The sequence below is a fragment of the Heptranchias perlo genome, chromosome 17 (assembly GCF_035084215.1).
Source record: "Heptranchias perlo isolate sHepPer1 chromosome 17, sHepPer1.hap1, whole genome shotgun sequence".
Taxonomy (NCBI): Eukaryota; Metazoa; Chordata; class Chondrichthyes; order Hexanchiformes; family Hexanchidae; genus Heptranchias; species Heptranchias perlo.
The window spans coordinates 50,434,904-50,456,349 of record NC_090341.1 but is presented as its reverse complement, the minus strand read 5'-3'; the positions used below and the strand labels follow the sequence as shown (position 1 = coordinate 50,456,349).

The 21,446-nt window shown below is 46.4% G+C and overlaps 1 protein-coding gene across 1 annotated transcript in view; it reads right to left on the bottom strand.

Annotated features, from left to right (window-relative positions):
- Window positions 1-21,446, bottom strand: part of grip2b (glutamate receptor interacting protein 2b) — a 179,007-nt gene that overhangs the window by 48,822 nt on the left and 108,739 nt on the right. Inside the window, exons 14-18 of the mRNA XM_067998289.1 lie at window positions 19,860-20,005; window positions 16,476-16,556; window positions 11,892-11,961; window positions 8,577-8,722; window positions 1,074-1,218 (exon numbers count right to left, since the gene is read on the bottom strand). Coding sequence (XP_067854390.1) covers window positions 1,074-1,218; window positions 8,577-8,722; window positions 11,892-11,961; window positions 16,476-16,556; window positions 19,860-20,005 — 588 coding nt within the window. The remainder of the gene's footprint in view (window positions 1-1,073; window positions 1,219-8,576; window positions 8,723-11,891; window positions 11,962-16,475; window positions 16,557-19,859; window positions 20,006-21,446) is intronic.

Below are 21,446 nucleotides of genomic sequence, written 5' to 3'. Positions count from 1 at the left end.
GGCCCAGCAGATAGATTTTAAGACCCTTGCCCTCTATTTCAAATCCCTCCACTGACTCACCCCACTCTTGTTCAGCAATCTCCTTGATCTTGTTCCCCGACACAAACCCTCTGCTGCTCTGACACTGGATCATTCTCTATTCCCTGATCCCTCCTCTCCGCCATCGGTGGCTGTTCTTTCAGCCACCGTGTCCCTGTCCCTCCGAAGCTCATTCCCAAATTCCCTCTATCTCATAACCTCCTCCTCCCTGCTTTCAAAACTCTTCTCCTAGCCTCGCCTTTCACTCCGCTCTCCCGACCTTCTGTCTCCTTTTTCTCTCTTACGCGACGCCTGACTTTGCCTTTTGCTCTGCCCTCTATGGTGCTATTGGAATGCTGCTTTTCCCGGAGAATAGTGGACCTCTGGGACAGGCTGCCAGCTCGTGCGGTGAATGCCAATTCACTGAATTCCTTCCTACAAGAGAAAGTTTCTGGGTGGGGAAGAGATCACCTCGTACATAAGGTAGGTCTGAATGATGGCAATCAGAGCCAGAGTGATTTCCTGGTCTAGTTTCGATCGACTAAGGGGAAATCAGAGAGGAATTTTCCAGCTTTTTTTCCCCTTAATTGGCCTGGGTTTTTAGTCTTTTTTCACCTCTCCCAGCAGATCTCACAGATTCGGGTGGGGTGGGGAGTGTATATATTGTGATGCACAAGGCATCGCAACTGTGTGGGACAGGCTGGGTGGACCAGAGGGTCTTTTCCTGTCCGTCATTGTTCGTATGTTCACATGTCGATGGCTGGCATTAGAAATGTTGCAGTCGGCAGGCTCTCCAAAGGCTGGATTAAGACACATAGACGGGGCAGAGCAGAGGGGCTTTGCCCATCATCCAGCATGCTATGCCTGACTTAGGAGTCTCAATGGCCAAGTGCAGGTGGAAATTGACTCTGCATCTAATCTGTGCAATAACTGACTCATGAGTGCTCAGTCTACGGTCGATGCAAACAGTTGGAATTGTTCCCTTCTCCAGCACTGACATCCTCCACCTTGACAGCCACGAACAGCACACACAGAGCTCACTGTGAACTTTCTACCTTTCAGCCAGTCCTTTCTTGGTGAGTCCACTGATCACAATGGGATCAAAAGGTTCCTCCGTCCCAGAGATAGTGATTCCCAATGGTCCACCATACCTCTTCAGTTCCACAGTGTATATTATGGCACCGGTGCTTTCCTGTTCATCTGATAAAGACAAAGAATTTAGCACATAACTAAACAGAACATCACAACACTTCTTACTGGACAAAGGTTGAACCATAAGTGAACCTACCACACAAAGCAATACTTCATAAGAAATAGAGCAGGAGTAGGCCCTAAGGCCCCTCGAGCCTGCTCCACCATTCAATAAGATCATGGCTGATCTTCGACCTCAACTCCACTTTCCAGCTCGATGCCCATATCCCTTGATTCCCCTAGAGTCCAAAAATCTATCTATCTCAGCCTTGAATATACTCAACGACTCAGCCCTTAGGGGTAGAGAATTCCAAAGATTCGCAACCCTCTCAGTGAAGAAATTCCTCCTCATCTCAGTCTCAAATGGCCGAACCCTTATCCTGAGACTATGTCCTCTAGTTCTAGACTCTCCAGTAAGGAGAAACAACCTCTCAGCGTCTACCCTGTCAAGCCCCCTCAGAATCTTATATGTTTCAATGAGATCACCTAAACTCCTGAGAATAGAGGCCCATTTTACTCACTCTCTCCTCATAAGACAAGCCTCTCATCCCAGGAATCATCTAGTGAACCTCTGTTGCACTGCCTCTAAGGCAAGTATATCCTCCCTTAGATGAGGAAACCAAAACTGTACACAGTACTCCAGGTGTGGTCTCACCAAAGCCTTGTACAATTTTCTATGTTTCTATGTTTCTGTATCTAACCCATACTGTACCTGCCCTGGGAGTGTTTGATGAGACAGTGTAGAATCAGAGAAAATTTACGGCACAGAAGGAGGCCATTTGGCCCATCATGTCCATGCTGGCCGAAAATGAACCACCCAGCCTATTCCCACTTTCCAGCTCTTGGTCCATAGCCTTGTAGGTTACGGCACTTCAAGTGCATATCCAAGTACTTTTTAAATGTGATGAGGGTTTCTGCCTCTACCACCCTTTCAGGCAGTGAGTTCCAGACCCCCACCACCCTCTGGGTGAGAAAAATTTTCCTCAGCTCCCCTCTAATCCTTCTACCAATCACTTTAAATCTAAGCCGCCTGGTTATTGACTTCACTGCTAAGGAAAATAGGTCCTTCCTACCAACTCTATCTAGGCCCCTCATAATTTTGTACACCTCAATCAAATCACCCCTCAGCCTCCTCTGTTCCAAAGAGAACAACCCCAGCCTATCCAATCTTCCCTCATAGCTAAAAGTTTCCAGTCCTGGCAACATCCTCATAAACCTCCTCTGTACCCTCTCCAGTGCAATTACATCCTCCCTGTAATGTGGTGACCAGAACTGTACACAGTACTCAAGCTGTGGCCTAACCAGTGTTTTATACAGTTCCAGCATAACCTCCCTGCTCTTATATTCTATTCCTCAGCTAATAAAGGAAAGTATTCCACATGCCTTCTTAACCATCTTATCTACCTGTGCGGGGCATTCTGGAGGGGGAGGGTGAACAGCCAGTAGCCGTGGTCCATATTGGTACCAACGACATAGGTAAAAAAAGGGATGAGGTCCTGCAAGGTGAATTTAAGGAGTTAGGAGATAAATTAAAAAGCAGGACTTCAAAGGTAGTGATCTTAGGATTACTACCAGTGCCACGTGCTAGTGAGTATAGGAACAGGAGAATAGACAGCATGAATGCGTGGCTGCAGGGATGGTGTAGAAGGGAGGGATTTAGATTCCTGGGACATTGGGACCGGTTCTGGGGAAGGTGGGACCTGTACAAGCGGGACGGGTTACACCCGAGCAGGACCGGGACCAATGTCCTCGCGGGGGTGTTTGCTAGTGCTGTTGGGGAAGGTTTAAACTAGAGTGGCAGGGGGATGGGAACCTGAGCGGGGAGTCAGAAGGGAGTAAAGTTGAGAGCAGCAAAAGAGGGGAAGACCCAGGGGAAATCTACAATACAAATAGTACAAACAGTTGTTCAAGAACAAGTGAAAGGGAAGACCGTAGAGCAGCGGAAAGAAAGTGTACTTTAGGCACGACAGATAAAATAAAAACTAGAAGGCGTAGGGCGATTAACCCAGCATCAAAGCTGAAGGTCAGGCTCGGGTGTGTGGCCCAACTAAGAGTTCTATATACAAATGCACGGAGTATAAGGAATAAATTAAATGAACTACAGGTTCAAATTCAAATTGGAGGGTATGACATGATAGCTATTACTGAGACTTGGCTGCAGGATGGTCAGGAATGGGAACTCATTATACCAGGTTATAAGGTCTGCAGGAGAGATAGGGAAAATGGAAGAGGGGGAGGAGTAGCCTTAATGATTAGAGATGAAATCACTTCAATGATAAAGGGGGATATAACGAGAGGTAAGCAGCCAACAGAGACCTTATGGGTTGAATTGAGAAATAGGAAAGGATCTAAGACTATAGTGGGAGTTGTATATAGGAGCCCTGGCAGCAGCTCTGAAGTGCTAGATTGTATAAATGCAGAGATTAGACAAGCGTGTAAGAAAGGCATAGTGGTCTTAATGGGGGATTTTAACATCCACATAGATTGGGAAAAGCAGACTAGCAACTGTCAGAAAGGTAGTGAATTTCTTGAGTGTGTCTGGGATAGTTTTCTGCAGCAGTATGTCCTAGAGGCAACAAGGGGGTAAGCCATACTAGATTTAGTAATGAATAATGAACCAGATTTAGTTAACGGCTTAACTGTGTGTGAACATCTATCCAATAGTGATCATAACATGATCGAGTTCAATGTAGTGTTTGAAAGGGAAAAAAGTGAATCAGCTGCTAAGATTCTAGACTTGGGCAAGGCCGACTTCAATGGGATGAGACAGAGACTGTCCACAGTAAACTGGGCAAATCTGTTAATGGGTAAAACGACTGATGATCAGTTGGAAATGTTTAAAGAAACATTTAACGTGATACAGAATCGGTTTATACCCCTGAGGGGCAAGAACTCTACTTGCCAAAAAAAAACAGCCATGGACAACTAAAGAGGTAAGGGACAGTATAAGACATAAGGAAAGGGCATACAAAAAGGCAAAAAATGGCACAGATCCTGGCGAATGGGAAAGATACAAAGATCAACAAAGGGTCACAAAACAGATAGTAAGGGCTACAAAAAGAGTGTATGAAAAGAAACTCGCAAGGGATATCAAAACCAATACGAAGAAGTTTTGTAGTTATATTAGGAAAAAGAGGGTGGTCAGGAGCAGTGTTGGCCCCTTAAAAACTGAAAGTGGGGATATTGTCAATGACAATGGGGAAATGGCGGACATGTTGAACAATTACTTTGCGTCAGTATTTACAGTCGAAAAAGAGGATAGCATGCCGGAAATCCCAAGAAAACTAATATTGAATCAGGGACAGGGACTCGATAAAATTAACATAAGTAAAGCAACAGGAATGAAGAAAATAATAGCACTAAAGAGTGACAAATCCCCAGGACCAGATGGTTTCCATCCCAGGGTTTTAAAGGAAGTAGGTGAGCACATTGCAGATGCCCGAACTATAATCTTTCAAAGTTCTCTAGATTCAGGAACTGTCCCTCTGGATTGGAAAATTGCACATATCACTCCGCTTTTTAAGAAAGGAGAGAGAGGGAAACCAGGGAATTATAGACCAGTTAGCCTAACATCTGCTGTGGGGAAAATGCTGGAGTCTATAATTAAGGATAGGGTGACTGAACACCTCGAGAATTTTCAGTTAATCACAGAGAGCCAGCATGGATTTGTGAAAGGTAGGTCGTGCCTGACAAACCTGATTGAATTTTTTGAAGAGGTGACTAAAGTAGTAGACAGGGGAATGTCAATGGATGTTATTTATATGGACTTCCAGAAGGCATTTGATAAAGTCCCACATAAGAGGCTGTTAGCTGAGATAGAAGTCCATGGAATCGAGGGAAAAGTACGGACTTGGTTAGGAAGTTGGCTGAGCGAAAGGCGACAGAGAGTAGGGATAATGGGAAGGTACTCACATTGGCAGGATGTGACTTGTGGAGTCCCGCAGGGATCTGTCTTGGGGCCTCAATTATTCACAATATTTATTAACGACTTAGATGAAGGCACAGAAAGTCTCATATCTAAGTTTGCCGATGACACAAAGATTGGTGGCATTGTAAGCAGTGTAGATGAAAACATGAAATTACAAAGCGATATTGATAGATTAGGTGAATGGGCAAAACTGTGGCAAATGGAATTCAATGTAGACAAATGTGAGGTCATCCACTTTGGATCAAAAAAGGATAGAACAGGGTACTTTCTAAATGATAAAAAGTTAAAAACAGTGGATGTCCAAAGGGACTTAGGGGTTCAGGTGCATAGATCATTGAAGTGTCATGAACAGGTGCAGAAAATAATCAATAAGGCTATTGGAATGTTGGCCTTTACATCTAGAGGACTAGAGTACAAGGGGGCAGAAATTATGCTGCAGCTATACAAAACCCTGGTTAGACCGCACCTGGAGTACTGTGAGCAGTTCTGGGCACCGCACCTTCGGAAGGACATATTGGCCTTGGAGGGAGTGCAGCGTAGGTTTACTAGAATGATACCCGGACTTCAAGGGTTAAGTTACGAGGAGAGATTACACAAATTGGGGTTGTATTCTCTAGAGTTTCGAAGGTTAAGGGGTGATCTGATCGAAGTTTATAAGATATTAAGGGGAACAGATAGGGTGGATAGAGAGAAATTATTTCCGCTGGTTGGGGATTTTAGGAGTGGGGGCACAGTCTAAAAATTAGAGCTAGACCTTTCAGAAGTGAGATTAGAAAACATTGCTACACACAAAGGGTTGTAGAAGTTTGGAACTCTCTTCCACAAACGGCAATTGATACTAGCTCAATTGCTAAATTTAAATCTGAGATAGATAGCTTTTTGGCAACCAAAGGTATTAAGGGATATGGGCCAAAGGCAGGTATATGGAGCTAGATCACAGATCAGCCATGATCTTATCAAATGGCGGAGCAGGCACGAGGGGCTGAATGGCCTACTCTTGTTCCTATGTTCCTATGCTACCTTCAGGGATCTGTGGACATGCACTCCCAGGTTCCTCACTTCCTCTACACCTCTCAGTATCCTCCCATTTATTGTGTACTTCCTTGCCTTGTTTGACCTCCCCAAATGCATTACCTCACACTTCACCGGATTGAATTCCATTTGCCACTTTTCTGCCCACCTGACCAGTCCATTGATATCTTCCTGCAGTCTGCAGCTCTCCTCCTCACTATCAACCACATGGCCAATTTTTGTACCATCTGCAAACTTCCTAATCATGCCCCCTATATTTAAGTCCAAATCATTAATATATATCACAAAAAGCAAGGGACCTAGTACTGAGCCCTGCAGAACCCCTCTGGAAACAGCCTTCCAGTCACAAAAACACCCGTCGACCATTACCCTTTGCTTCCTGCCACTGAGCCAATTTTGGATGCAACTAGCCACTTTCCCTTGGATCCCATGGGCTTGTACTTTTTTTGATCAATCTGCCTGTGGGACCTTGTCAAAAGCCTTGCTAAAATCCATGTAGACTACATCAATTGCACTACCCTCATCGACCCTCCTTGTTACCACCTCAAAAATTCAATCAAATTAGTCAGACATGATCTACCCTTAACAAATCCATGCTGACTGTCCTTGATTAACCCGTGCCTTTCTAAATGACGATTTATGCTGTCCCTCAGAATTGATTCCAGTAATTTGCCCACCACCGAGGTCAGACTGACTGGCCTGTAATTACTCGGTCTATCCCTCGCTCCCTTTTTAAACAATGGTACGTTAGCAGTCCTCCAATCCCCCGGAACCACGCCTATATCCAGTGAGGATTGGAAAATGATGGTCAGAGCCTCCGCTATTTCCTCCCTTGCTTCTTTTAACAGCCTGGTATACATTTCATCCGGCCCTGGTGTTTTATCCACTTTCAAAGATGCTAAACCCCTTAATACTTCCTCTCTCACTAAGTTTATCCCATCCGATATTTCACTCTCCTCCTCCTTAACTACGATGTCTGCATCGTCCCCCTCTTTTGTGAAGACAGACGCAAAGTATTCATTAAGAACCATCCCAACATCTTCCGCCTCCACATATAGGTTATCTTTCTGGTCTCTAACAGGCCCTACTTTTTCTTCAGTTATCCTCTTGCTGTTTATGTATTTATAAAACATCTTTGGGTTTACCTTGATTTTATTTGCCAATATTTTTTCCCGCCCTCTCTTTGCTTTCCTAATTTCCTTTTTAATTTCACTCCTGCACTTTCTATACTCCTCTAGGCTTTCTGCAGTATTGACCTCTCGGTGTCTGACATAAGCTTTCCTTTTTTGCCTTATCTTACCCAGAATTCTCCTTGTCATCCAGGGGGCTCTAGATTTGGCAGCCCCACCCTTTTTCTTTGTGGGAACATGTTTACTCTGCACCCCTTGAATCTTCCCCTTGAATGCCACCCACTGCTCTGATTTACCTTCAAGTAGCTGTTTCCAGTCCACTTTTGCTAAATCATTTCTCAGTTTAGTAAAATTGGCCTTTCCCCAATTGAGAACTTTTACTCCTATTCTTTCTTTGTCCTTTTCCATAACTATGTTAAAACTAGCTGTATTATGATCACTACCACCAAAATACTCTCCCACTGATACTCCTTCCACCTGCCCAGTCTCATTTCCTAAAACTAAATCAAAAACTGCCCCCTCTCTTGTTGGGCTGGTTACCGACTGGCTAAAAAAGTTGTCCTGAATGCAATTTAAGCATTTTGTGCCCTCCATACCCTTCACACTGTGTCCCAGTTAATATTAGGGTAGTTGGCATCCCCTACTATTACTGTCCTACTGATTTTGCACTTCTCAGAAATTTGCCTACATATTTGCTCTTCTATCTCCCTCTGACTGTTTGGAGGTCTATAGTACACGTCCAGTAGTGTGATTGCCCCTTTTTTGTTCTTTAGCTCAACCCATGGCCTCATTTGATGATCCTTCTAACATATCATCCTTCCTCACAGCTGTAATTGTTTCTTTAACCAAAATTGCCACCCTCCTCCTTTTTTTATCCCCCTCTCCATCGTGTCTGAAAACCCTGTAACCAGGAACGTTAAGCTACCATTCCTGCCCCTCTTTAAGCCATGTTTCAGTAATAAATAAGATATCATACTGCCACGTGTCTATCTGTGCCCTCAGCTCATCTGCCTTATTCATTATACTCCTTGCATTGAGGTATACACCTTTTAAGCTTTACTCTGTATCTAACCCATGTTGTATCTGAGCTGGGAGTAATTGATTGGACAGATATTGATGCTAGAAGTATTTTGTTGGCCGTGATGAGTATGTCTTAGCTCGATCAGCACAAAGCTACCTTCGTCCCTCCTGAGGATCCGCTTTCAGAAAACAAAAGCCACGGAGAATGAATACCTGGTCGAGCCTGATATTCCCAGTCCTTTCAGTGCGCTGAGTACCTGAGTTGTCCTCATCCTTTCGGATCTTCAGTTTGACCAGCTCATCACACTGCTGCAAGATTTGCACTGCATCCTCCATTGAGCAGTTCTCTAGTCGGATGTTGTCAATGGCTAAGAGTTTGTCTCCAGGCTCCAGAGTCCCAGTTCTGTTGGAGAAAGGAATAAAGGGAATGACGACACCAGACTGGAGAGCAGTAAGCCCAAGGGGGACATCTTTCAAAGCCCAAGAGACTGAGCAATGGCTGGGAGTCCGCTCCTAAGTTCCAAGTAAACTGTACTTTGTATCCCTCCTCCTCGCTGCATCTTCACTGTGTTGAAATTAAGACTCATCTTTCCCAAGGCCTCATAATGACGGACCTCCTGCCACCGCCCACCCCCCCACCAAGTGTTCCCTTACTCCTACAATCTACAGGCATTTAAAACCCAAACTTGATGCCACCAAATCGTTGCTCCTTTGAATTATCTCATCTCCTCTCGTATTCTTTTATATCTCGATGTCCCTGCACTCTGGCCTTTGACCCTTCACCTCGGTTTCTCAATAGAGAAAGGAAACAAACATTATCGGCGATGCCATAGCTTAGGAGAGCAAAGTCTGAAAGGTTTAGTCATCCTAACTATGAATCTGCATTTCACCCTGGAACACGCTGCCAATATACAGATTAGTTTGTCTACATGGTATGCCCCGATTGTTAAGGCAACCACCAATAGTAATAAAAGTGCCTTAGTTATGGGATGGGAAAATGGTACTGGCTTAGACCAGACCCACTCTGAGGACAGGTTTCAGACCAGTGTAAACGGGTGAGGAACTAGTGACTGAGACTCCTCTTTGCTGTGTACTGACGATCACTCACCATGGGGGTGATTTTAAACCTCAAGAATGGGTGGGTCGGGGACGGGTGGGAGTTGAAAATAGTTGTTTTTTGGGTCGTGGCCGCAACCCGGCTTTATTTCCGGGTTTAACATCAGCGGGTAAAAATACAGGTTTCCCACTGGGAATGCAAAGTTCGAAAATTTTGCGGTTGCGACCCAAAAAAAACAACGATTTTCAACTCAACCCACCCCCAACCCACCTGTTCTTCGGGTTTAAAATCACCCCCCTGAACTCGGAGAAGACATTAAAGAAGCTGGGAATAATTTACACTGGTGAGGAGAAGGTTCATGAGGGACCTTATCAATATATTTTAGAAAGAAAGAAAGACATGCATTTTTTTATATACCTTTCACGATCTCAGGACATCCTAAAGAGTTTTACAACCAATGAAGTACTTTTGAAATGTAGTCGCTGTTGAAATGTAGGGGAAACGTGGCAGCCAATTTGCGCACAGCAAGATCCCACAAACAACAATGTGATAATGACCGGATAATCGGTTTTAGTGATGTTGGTTGAGGGATAAATATTGACCAGGACACTGGGAGAACTCCCCTGCCTTTCTTCGAATAGTGCCATGGGATCTTTAACGTCCACCTGAGAGAGCAGACTCAGTCTAATGTCTTTCTTTTTCTTTCTATTTTAGATTCTAAGGAGCACAGATTAACAGAACCCCAAGAAACACAACCCTCAAACTCTGTAAGCAGGGCTCAAGTTCAGAAGAGGGCAGGTGAAAAGACAGTTTAAATATCGCTGTGTCACACAGTGGGAGGTGAATCTATGGAACGGACTGCCCAGGTAGACAGTGGAGGTGGAAAAGTGTCAGCAAATTCAATAGGCAATGGGATAATGTTTTGTTGAATGAATCTATAGAGGAATCTAAGAGATAGGGTGTATTATGGGGAGTTTGGAACTTGACCGAATGGATTGCAATGGTCTTTACTGGTGCTGCACATCACTCTACTCATGGCTTTACTCTCTTCTGAGAGCTATAATTCCATTACTGGTTACTCCCCCCTCCCCCCTTCAGCCAAGCACACCTACCTTATGTGTTGACAGGAGTTCCACTGATAAATTGAACAGGCTCTCTCATTGGCTCAAACGCCACCCAGCAGGCAACTGATCAGAAGGTCTCGTGTTCCGTTTCCAGTCGGTGCTGAGTTAATTACTGCCAGGACGAGGTAGGAGAGCTACATCCGATCTCTGCCCCGTGAGTCAGGGAGAACGTAGGAGAGCTACATCCGATCTCTGCCCCGTGAGTCAGGGAGAACGTAGGAGAGCTACGGCCAATCTCTGCCCCGCGAGTCAGGGAGAACGTAGGAGAGCTACGGCCGATCTCTGCCCCGCGAGTCAGGGAGAACGTAGGAGAGCTACATCCGATCTCTGCCCCGCGAGTCAGGGAGAACGTAGGAGAGCTACGGCCGATCTCTGCCCCGCGAGTCAGGGAGAACGTAGGAGAGCTACATCCGATCTCTGCCCCGCGAGTCAGGGAGAACGTAGGAGAGCTACATCCGATCTCTGCCCCGCGAGTCAGGGGGAACGTAGGAGAGCTACGGCCGATCTCTGCCCCGCGAGTCAGGGAGGAGGTGAGAGAGCTACGGCCGATCTCTGCTCCTCGAGCCAGGGACGTGGTGGGAGAGCTACGGCTGATCTCTGCTCCTCGAGCCAGGGAGGAGGTAGGAGAGCTACGGCCGATCTCTGCCCCACGAGCCAGGGACGTGGGGGGATACCCACCATCAAAGAGTAATGTCATTCACGGGACAGGAAATTCCAGAGATGGGGGGAGAGAGGGGAAGGGGAGAAGACCAGGGGAAAATATCTTAAAAGATAAAAGATGCACAAGGGGCTGACTGATTGTGATGTGTGAATGGAGTGTGCAGGTGCATGGCTCGGGGCTGGTGCACGAGCCTGGAGGGAGGGGGGGATAACAGGACCCTGTAGGCTTTGGATGTTACACTCATATCAAAGAGCTGGATCTTAACATGAGGTAGCAGCAAGTTTTTTAAATTCATTCTTGGGATGTGGGGATCGCGGGCAAGGGCAGCATTTATTGGCCAGTCCTAGTTGCCCTTGAGGAGGTGATGGTGGGCCTTCTTCTTGAACCATGATGTAGCGGTTTCTTACAACTGAGTGCCTCGCTAGGCCCATTTCAGGTGGAGATTAAGAGTTGACCGCGTTGGCATGGGACTGGAGTCACATGTAGGCTCAGACCGGGTAAAGAAGGCAGGTTTCCTTCCCCTAAAGGACATTAGTGAACCGGTGGCTTGACGGGTTTGAGAGTCGCAGGTCCCGCGTAGAAGCAACGTGACTTTACGCCTTTAATGAAGTTGCCCAAATATGCCTGGCATCACGGTGGATCCTCAGCATTAATAAAGCACCAGGGTTACTGCCTGCTCGCTCTCATCACCTGATTAAATACATACGTCAAATCATGAACAGGTACCTACCGGTGTGCTACACTCCCCTTTTTAATGTCAGATATGATCAGCGGATCCCCAGGCTTCCGGCTGACAGCTGCTGAACGGAAAAATACATTGCATGAAAAACCAAGGTACCAGGCATAAGCAGTAGGCCTATCACTTCTCAAAACACTTTACTTACAATGAATGTTGGCCAAGACACAGGGAGAACTCCCCTGCTCATCCTCAAATAGTGCCATGGGATCTCTTACATCCGCCTGAATAGGCAGGTGGGGCCTCGGTTTTATAGGTCATCCAAAAGACGGCACCTCCGACAGTGCAGCACTCCCTCAGTACTGCACTGGAGTGACAGCCTAGATTATGTGCTCAAGTCTCTGGTGTGGGGCTTGAACCCATGACCTTTTGACCTAGCGTGTTACCAACTGAGCCAAGTTGAAACCTAAGGCTAAATCTTAACGCCATTTATCTTAAATGGATTACCTCGCCATTCCGATCGGAAAATCCAAGATATGAACCCCGGAGGTGTTCTCCCGGTTTGAGGCTCCTGTTGACCAGCTCGCTGCACAGAACCAAGGCGAGGTCACTTGCTGCAGCCACCCCCTTCTCCTAGTTAACGACTATCCAACGAATTTTAGGCCCATTTTGTGCCTACAATTCTGTCGCTGGAGAGCCAGTGTTTGGACAACAATCTCTAATGACCCAATCTACACAATCTACACAGTGTGTAAAAACATCTTTAGGGAAATGAAGCCACTTGCATTACTGTGGAATGATAACCAACTTCAGGCTGTGGGGAGGAGTCCGATATATGGTGGAAGGCAGGGAAAGAGTTAATGCCGCAGAAGATTCTGATGTAGTGAGGTACAATCCAATAGCTTAGACCACCCCCCCCAACCCCACAATAGTAATTTACTTTCCTGCTGGAAAGTGTGTGGACGTCAGGTGAGGACAGGACCAGACTTGGCCATGAAGTCTCTCCCTGCCAACGCTCACTGCCTCCTTTCACACGTGCAGAATGACCAGTTCAATGAGGTCCTGGGGGAAGGGGAAGTGGTTAGCCCCCATCGAGCTGTACCCCAACAATCACTCAGCTTCCACCTTCAAGGAGACCACCTCAAGTCTCTCCAGTGATGGCCTTGACAAGTCAGAACCTTCAAGGAGCGGGGAGAACACTGGCAGCGAGAAAGCACGACCCAATCTATGAGCTTCCTGGGACTGAGGCTTATAGTGAGAATGGCCACAGAGTGACAGTGCTTGTACACTTGTATACAATCTGCACGGGGGCCAGTGTGTAAATGCATCTTTAGGGAAATGCAGCCACTTGCACTACTGTGGAATGATAACCAACTTCAGGCTGTGGAAGGCAGGTAAATCATAGAATCATAGAAAGGTTACAGCACAGAAGGAGGCCATTCGGCCCGTCCAGTCCGTTCCGGCTCTCTGCAAGAGCAATCCAGCTAGTCCCACTTCCCCATCCTATCCCCGTATCCCTGCAAATTTTTTCCTTTCAAGTACTTATCCTGTTCCCTTTTGAAGGCCATGATTGAATCTGCCTCCACCACCCCCTCGGGCAGTGCATTTCAGATCCTAACCACTCACTGTGTAAAAAAGTTTTTCCTCGTGTCTCCTTTGGTTCTTTTGCCAATCACCTTAAAACTATGTCCTCTGGTTCTTGACTCTTCCACCAATGGGAACAGTTTCTCTCTATCTACTCTGTCTAGACCCCCTCATGATTTTGAACACCTCTATCAAATCTCCTCGCAACCTTCTCTGCTCTCAGGGGAACAACCCCAGCTTCTCCAGTCTATCCACGTATCTGAAGACCTTCATCCCTGGAACCATTCTAGTAAATCTCTTCTGCACCATCTCTAAGGCCTTCACATCTTTCCTAAAGTGCGGTGCCCAGAATTGAACTCAATACTCCAGTTTAATGCTGTTTGAAGAGTTAATGCAGCAGAAGATTTTGATGCTGTGAGGTACAATCCAATAGCTTAGACCCCCGTTGTGAGTATTTTATTCATAGAGAGATAAAGAAACCTAGAAGTATTGATTACAGCAAAAGGCAGAGAGGAGAGCAAAACTAAATGCAGGCCTACGTCTTCCCGCAGAGGTTTTGTTAGACCTATCAGTTTACAATGGGGACAACGGGACAACAATTCCCACCTGAGGTACTTCTCACAACATTTCGTTCAATAGTGCAGCCATTCAACTCACAAAACCAGCCTCAAAATCTTTGTGTGTTGACAGTCTGTTTGACTGCGGTTCTCCATAACAGTGCAATCATTCGCCTCTCACAATCAAGCAGACCACCTAAAGTCCCTCATTACCTGGACCCTGTATCGACTAGCTCACGAGGCACTTAACAAAAAAATCCCTATAGATTTGCCAGAGTCATTACGGATACTGGTTTCCCCAGGAATATCTAGAACCTCCTATAGATTTAAGGGAGGAGGTAAACTCAGCCTGTTATTTAAAGTCTCCAACCGTAAAGGGAATATGCACTGGAACTTTCTTTCTTAGTTCTATCTCAGGGTTACGTCTTCCTGCCTGGGGGAGGAGGCTGTTTCCCTTTCTTATTTTAATCCGCTAATTAAGTTGCGGGGAGATGCGGTGTCAAAGTGCACTCTTCCTGAAGGTGAGGCCATTGGCGGGAATGAAAGGAAAACAGCCAATCGCAACAAGGTAATAATATTTTAACCTTTCTAAACTGGTCCTAATATTGGAGAGTTGGTAAATCAAAGTGTGGAGAGAAGGGATAAAGGAGCAGGTGCTAAGCCATGATGGGAAAGGTTTTAAGATGGTTTTTAGAGGAGGGCAGAGAAGTGGAGGGGTGGAGAGGTTTAGGGAGGGAGTTCCGGAGAGTAAGGTCAAGGTGACTGAAGGCTCTAGCACCTATGGTGGGACACAGAGCGGGGGGATGTAACAAAGGCCAGAGTTGGAGGGTCAAAGGGTGCAGGAGGGGATGTAAGGTTGGAGGAGGGTTGCAGAGGTAGGGATGAGCAGAATTTAGCACGGGACAGGATACGTGGAGTTGAGTTCTGGACAAGTTGGAGTTTACCGAGGGTGAAGGATGGGAGGTGGGCAATGACAGCATCGGAGAAATCGCGTCTAGCAGTGAGAAAAGCATGAATAAGACTTTCAGCCACAGCGGGGGTAGGGGAAGAGACTGGCGATGTTGGGGAAGAGGAAGTAAGCAGTCCTGCTTATGGATCGAGTAGGTCTGAGGGTCGAACAGGAGGCCATGGTTTTGTATGGTTTTGAGGAAGGGGATGGAACCAGTAACAAGGGTTATGGTCTGGAATTTCCTCAGAGCTGTTCCTGCTCTGTCACCGTACCTTTGTCGGAAGTGTGTCAGAATCGGCTGGTTATGTATTTCCACTCCGGTGAAGTTACAATGGGTGGAGTGGGAACAGTTCTGAGGAAATTCCCGGCCTATGACAAAACCCATGGCTTTGGTCTTTCTGATGTTCAGTTGGAGCTCTGTTAGTTGTCATCCAGTGCAAACTATCCAAGGTACCTGGGCTCAGATTTATAGTTTGCGCCCCCAACCATGAGAGGAGACCTTGGCCCAGCTCATCGCCAGGATGACCCAGAATCATGGTTCAAAGGCCAACCAGGAAGCCTCTGGACAACACTGGCTCCTTCGTCATTTTTATGAGATGAGGAGAAGTGGAGGAAAAAGATGCAGAAACCTGTGTATCCAGGAAAGTGAAACCATCCAGCCTCCAAGCTGACATGACCTGTACCCTTCAGCAGAGGTACAGGAGCTGGTTGTCTGAGGAAGGGAGCAGGTTTACTTCTCAATGCTCCAAAATCCTGAATATTTCCTGAATCACCTCTGAAAAGAAAGAACTTGCATTTATACAGTGCCTTCCACATTCTCAGGATGTCCCAAAGTGCTTCACAGACAATGAAGTACCTTTGAAGTGTAGTCACTGTTGTAATGTAGGAAATGCAGCAGCCCATTTGTGCACAGCAAGATCCCACAAACAGCAATGAGATAATGACCAGATAATCTGTTTTAGTGATGTTGGTTGATGGATAAACATTGGCCAGAACACCGGAGAGAACACCGTAGCTCTTCTTTGAATAGTACCATGGGATCTTTTATGTCTACCTGAGAGGGCCGACGGGGCCTCGCTTTAATGTCTTATCTGAAAAAAGCCACCTCCGACAATGCAGCACTCCATCAGCACTTACTGCACTGAAGTATTAGCCTGGATTATGTGCTCGAGACTCTGCAGTGGGGTTTAAACCCATGACCGCCTAACACAGAAGCGGGAGTGTTACCACTGAGCCAAGGCTGACATGTTGGCCAGGACACTGGGAGAACTTCCTGCTCTTCTTCAAATGGTATCTTTTAGATATTTCAAATAGGATCTTTTACATCCATCTGAGAGGGTAGGCGGGGCCTCGGTTTAACATCTCAACCGAACGACAGCACCTCCGACAGTGCAGCACGCCCTATAGTGACGTAAGAAAATCCCTGAGCCCTGGGTTTTAAGGTGACCAATGAACACACGGATCGATTCACTAATGTACAGGAGAAGGATTCGCTCATTTCTAAAGCTTCCACATACAAAGATTGGAACTGAAGGAGACTCTACTCACAGCTGATGGTAATCCCAAGCTCGACCCCTCTCTTCTTAGGAAGTTTCACATGAAAGGTCCCACTGCTGGGAATAACAGATTCTGTAGAAGGGAAACAAAGACAGGACATGCAGCATAAGATCCCAGGAATTTATTTTAAAGTGAAAATAGAGTGCTTAAGGTGCATTTGCTCTGTTCTCTATTTATGTATTTTATGATTTCCCCACAAATAGTCTAGAAATTATGTTTGCTAACAACAGATAAATGTTTAACACTACTGTATGACACTCCTGTGTCCACTTCCTGAAGGCAGTTTATCTATTTTCGATGAAGTAGGGTGGGAGGTGGCTCGTGTGGAGCATAAACACTGGCTTAGACCAGTTGGGCTGAATGGCCTGTTTCTGTGCTGTAAATTCCATGCATTTCAACCGGTTAACTCCTTCTCTAAAATGTCACGTGGTGCGTTAAATGTTCAAACATTGATATCCCCAACAGTAATTTATGGGCTTCAATTATGTATCGAGCAGAAGGAGCCTAATCCTAAAGATAATCATAGAATCTTACAGCACAGGAGGAGGCCATTCGGCCCATTGTTCCTGTGCCGGCTCTTTGAAAGAACTATCCAATTAGTCCTACTCCCCCGCTCTTTCCCCATAACCATGCCATTTTTTTCTTTTCAAGTATTTATCCAATTCCCTTTTGAAAGTTACTATTGAATCTGCTTCCACCACCCTTTCAGGCAGCGCATTCCAGATCACAACAGCTCGCTGCGTTAAAAAAAATTCTCCTCATCTCCCCCCGGATCTTTTACCAATTATCTTAAACCTGTGTCCTCTGGTTACCGCCCCTCCTGCCAGTGGAAACAGTTTCTCCTTATTTACTCTATCAAAACCCCTCTATTAAATCTCCTCTTAACCTTCTCTGCTCGAAGATGAACAACCCCAGAGAGACTCTCGTCTCTCCACATAACTGAAGTCCCTCATCCCTGGTATCATTCTGGTAAATCCTCTTTGCACCCTCTCCAAGGCCATCATTTATTTGGAAAGGTCCTGGCTGAGATGTAGAATATGTTTGCTTTTGACTCGAGATCTGAAGAGGACATTGATCTGTTAAAACACACACAACAGTCCTTTTATTTTTTGCCCTGGTCCACTTGATCTTCCCAGACCACAAGAGGGGAAATCAGCCAACCTGCCCAAGGGTCTTCACCAATACTGCCTTCCCGTGCCCATTGGAAGATACACAGGAGTATCCCAGGGGAGAACCCCCGCTCTGATTTTCTCCGGCGGGTACTTGCTCTCCCACAGCAGCAGGGTTGAGATTAGGAACTCAGCTGGAATTGACAATGGAAAAGCAGAAAGCCTACAGCCCTCTGCTTCATAGTGCCGTATGTTGGAATAAAAGCCTGCTGTTTGCTGCACTGCAAACACAGACACCACCCTTTATTATTCACTCGGAAACATGTGAATCGAAGATTAATCTCCAGAGCATTGCTGCGAGCAAACCCAGGAGAAAAATCATAGCGGCATTAAAAAAAAGGGTTTTTTTTGCATTTTCTTTGAACCTTTTTATTTATTAGTTATGAAAATATTAGAGATGGAGAAGAAAGGCTGTTTGACCGGGTTGGGACGGTTGGAGGCGGGAGGTCATGTGATGAAACCTCCAGGGATAAATCCAACCAGAGATGGTGTCCCTACTCAGGAGAGGAGTAAACGGGAAATGCAGGTGAATGAAAAAAACGCACCGACACGGTTCCTTTAGTGGTCAAGTGCTTGGCAGATGTGACCCACTCTGGCCAGCTGAACAAACAGTGCTTCTCAACACAGCCTGCACACGACCTTCAAAAACATGAAACTGTGGGACATGAAACAAAGCAGGGGTTGTCCCCAGGATACCCCTGTGTATCTTCCAGTGGGACTGTGGGCACATCGATGGAATATCCACAAAGGTACAAGTTTCCACTTGTGGGGGAGACCAAAACTAGGGGCCATAAATATAAGATAGTCACTAATAAATCCAATAGGGAATTCAGGAGAAACTTCTCTACTGACAGAGAGGTGAGAATATGGAACTCGCCACCTCCCCTTGACATTCAACGGCATTACCATCGCCGAATCCCCCACCATCAACATCCTGGGGGTTACCATTGACCAGAAACTTAACTGGACCAGCCACATAAATACTGTGGCTACGAGAGCAGGTCAGAGGCTGGGTATTCTGCGGCGAGTGACTCACCTCCTGACTCCCCAAAGCCTTTCCACCATCTACAAGGCACAAGTCAGGAGTGTGATGGAATACTCTCCACTTGCTTGCATGAGTGCAGCTCCAACAATACTCAAGAAGCTCGACACCATCCAAGATAAAGCAGCCCGCTTGATTGGCACCCCATCACCACCCTAAACATTCACTCCCTTCACCACCGGCGCACAGTGGCTGCAGTGTGTACCATCCACAGGATGCACGACAGCACCTCCCAAACCCGCGACCTCTATCACCTAGAAGGACAAGAGCAGCAGGCACAAGGGAACAACACCACCTGCATGTTCCCCTCCAAGTCATACACCATCCTGACTTGAAAATATATCGCCGTTCCTTCATTGTCGCTGGGTCAAAATCCTGGAACTCCCTTCCTAACAGCACTGTGGGAGAACCGTCACCACAAGGACTGCAGCGGTTCAAGAAGGCGGCTCACCACCACCTTCTCAAGGGCAATTGGGGATGGACAATAAATGCCGGCCCCACCAGCGACGCCCACATCCCATGAACGAACAAAAAAAAACAAGGAGTGGTTGAGGTGAATAGCGTAGGTGTATTTAAGGGGAAGCTAGATAAGTATATGAGGGAGAAAGGAATAGAAGGTTAGGCTGATAGGTTGAGATGAAGTAGGGTGGGAACAGGCTCATGTGGAACATAAATGCCAGCATAGACCAGTTGGGCCGAATGGCCTGTTCCTGTGCTGTAGACTCGATGTAGCTCGATGTAACTTTACACCCACTCGTGGTGCACAAGAAGCAAACCTTCATCCTTAACCTCTAGCAGGAGTATTTGAGGTATTTATCTTTTTAGGCCGGAAGACCTGTGCGGGATGTGCTGAGCTCCAAGCCCGAATTCCTGACGTGCTCCCATCACACGAAGCTCCGCAGCATCGCAGGCGCAGAAACGGGCAGAATCGACCATTTCCAGTTTAAACCCATGTTCCCATTAATTTGAAGATAGCTTAGGTTGCTGATACTAACAAATCTCGGTGTTCTGATTCAGGATTTATCTCACCAATTACCAGTCACAGCAAGCTAGCCATGTTGAACATTTGCCTGATGGGAATTCCATTAAAATGTCTATTTTTTCTGTCTGGTTCTCACAGGCCTCACAGACGGGTTTCAAACGTTTCTCTTGATTGCAACGTACCTGCCACGTCGAACTCTATCTCGAGCGTCACTTTGTTTGTGAGAGCAGCGTCTCGTAACAGCTGGTTGGCCTCCTCTAGGGTCCCATCCTCGGTTGGCATGCAGTTGATGGAGAGAACTCGATCGCCCACTTGCATTAGCCCACATCTGGATACGCACGGTGTCAGTTGGAAAAGTTTTTGGGAGAGAAAAAAGACAAAGGAAGAAAGCTCGTTATCTGGGCTGAGAAAACCACATCCGTAAGCTTCTATTGAGCAGTTTAGAAATCATATGTTCCCGGCTCTTATAGGAATCAAAGAAAAGAAAATCTGGCATTTACATAGTGCCTTTTATGACCTTAGGAGGTCCCAAAACGCTTTACAACCAATTAAATACTTTTGAAGTGTAGTCACTGTTGTAATGTAGGAAACGTGGCAGCCAATTTGCGCACAGCAAGATCCCACAAACAGCAGTGTGATAATGACCAGATAATCTGTTTTAGTGATGTTGAATGAGGCATAAATATTGGCCAGGGGAGAACTCCTCTGCTCTTCTTTGACTCGTGCCATGGGATCTCTTACATCCACCTGAAAGGGCAGATGCAGCCTTGGTTTAACATCTCATCTAAAAGACAACACCTCTGACAGTGCAGCACTCCCTCAGCACTGTACTGGAATGTCAGCTCAGATTTTTGCTCAAGTCTCTGGAGTGGGACTTGAACCCATGACCTTCTGACTCTGCAGCAAGAGTGCGACCAACTGTGGCACAGCTGGCACCGTGTATTCATATTTTCTCTCTTTGCCACCTCCCTCCATACTGGGGTACAGAGCGAGAGTGCATGTGTGTCTTTGCGACCTCGGAGGATCGAACGGTGTGAGAGGGCACGTAATACTGGGGAAACTTGCGGGAATTCAGCGGGGCGAGGCGTTGGAGGGACCTGAAGATGAAGATGAGGATTTTAAACTCAATGTTTTGGGGGACAGGGAGTCAGTGTGGAGACAGGGGTGATGAGCGAGTGGCTGGGAATGGTCATCAGCCCGGCAGCTGAGTTTAAACACAGTGTGCGACAGGCTACGGGCGTAGGCGTTTTGGATGAGGTGGAGCTTGTGCAGTAAGAAAATCATGGTTTATTTTAAAGGGGTCAACGCCTCCACTAAAAACAGCCTCTGGAGGAACATTATACGAACGCAGTAAGCATTCCTTCACTGGAATCCCCAGCAGTAAATTCTAGGCCAGGGAGATTATTCACATAATAAAATAAGAAGAGTCGGGGTGGGAAAAGGCCATACAGCTCTTTGAAGCTTGTTCCTCTGGTATCCTAACTCTCTCAGTATACCATCGTTGAGCGTCCCAAAAATATCATCTGGCAGATTATCCCAAAGATTTATCACTCGTTGAATAAGAAGCTGTGCCACAGTGGGTAGCACTCTTGCCTTGGAGTTAAAAGGTTGTGGGTTCAAGTCCCACTCCAGAGACTTAAACAAAAATCTAGGCTGATACTTCAGTACAGTACTGAGGGAGTGCTGCACTGTCGGAGGTACCGTCTTTTGGATGTAAAAGATCCCATGGCACTATTTCGAAGAAGAGCAGGGGAGTTCTCCCCGATGTC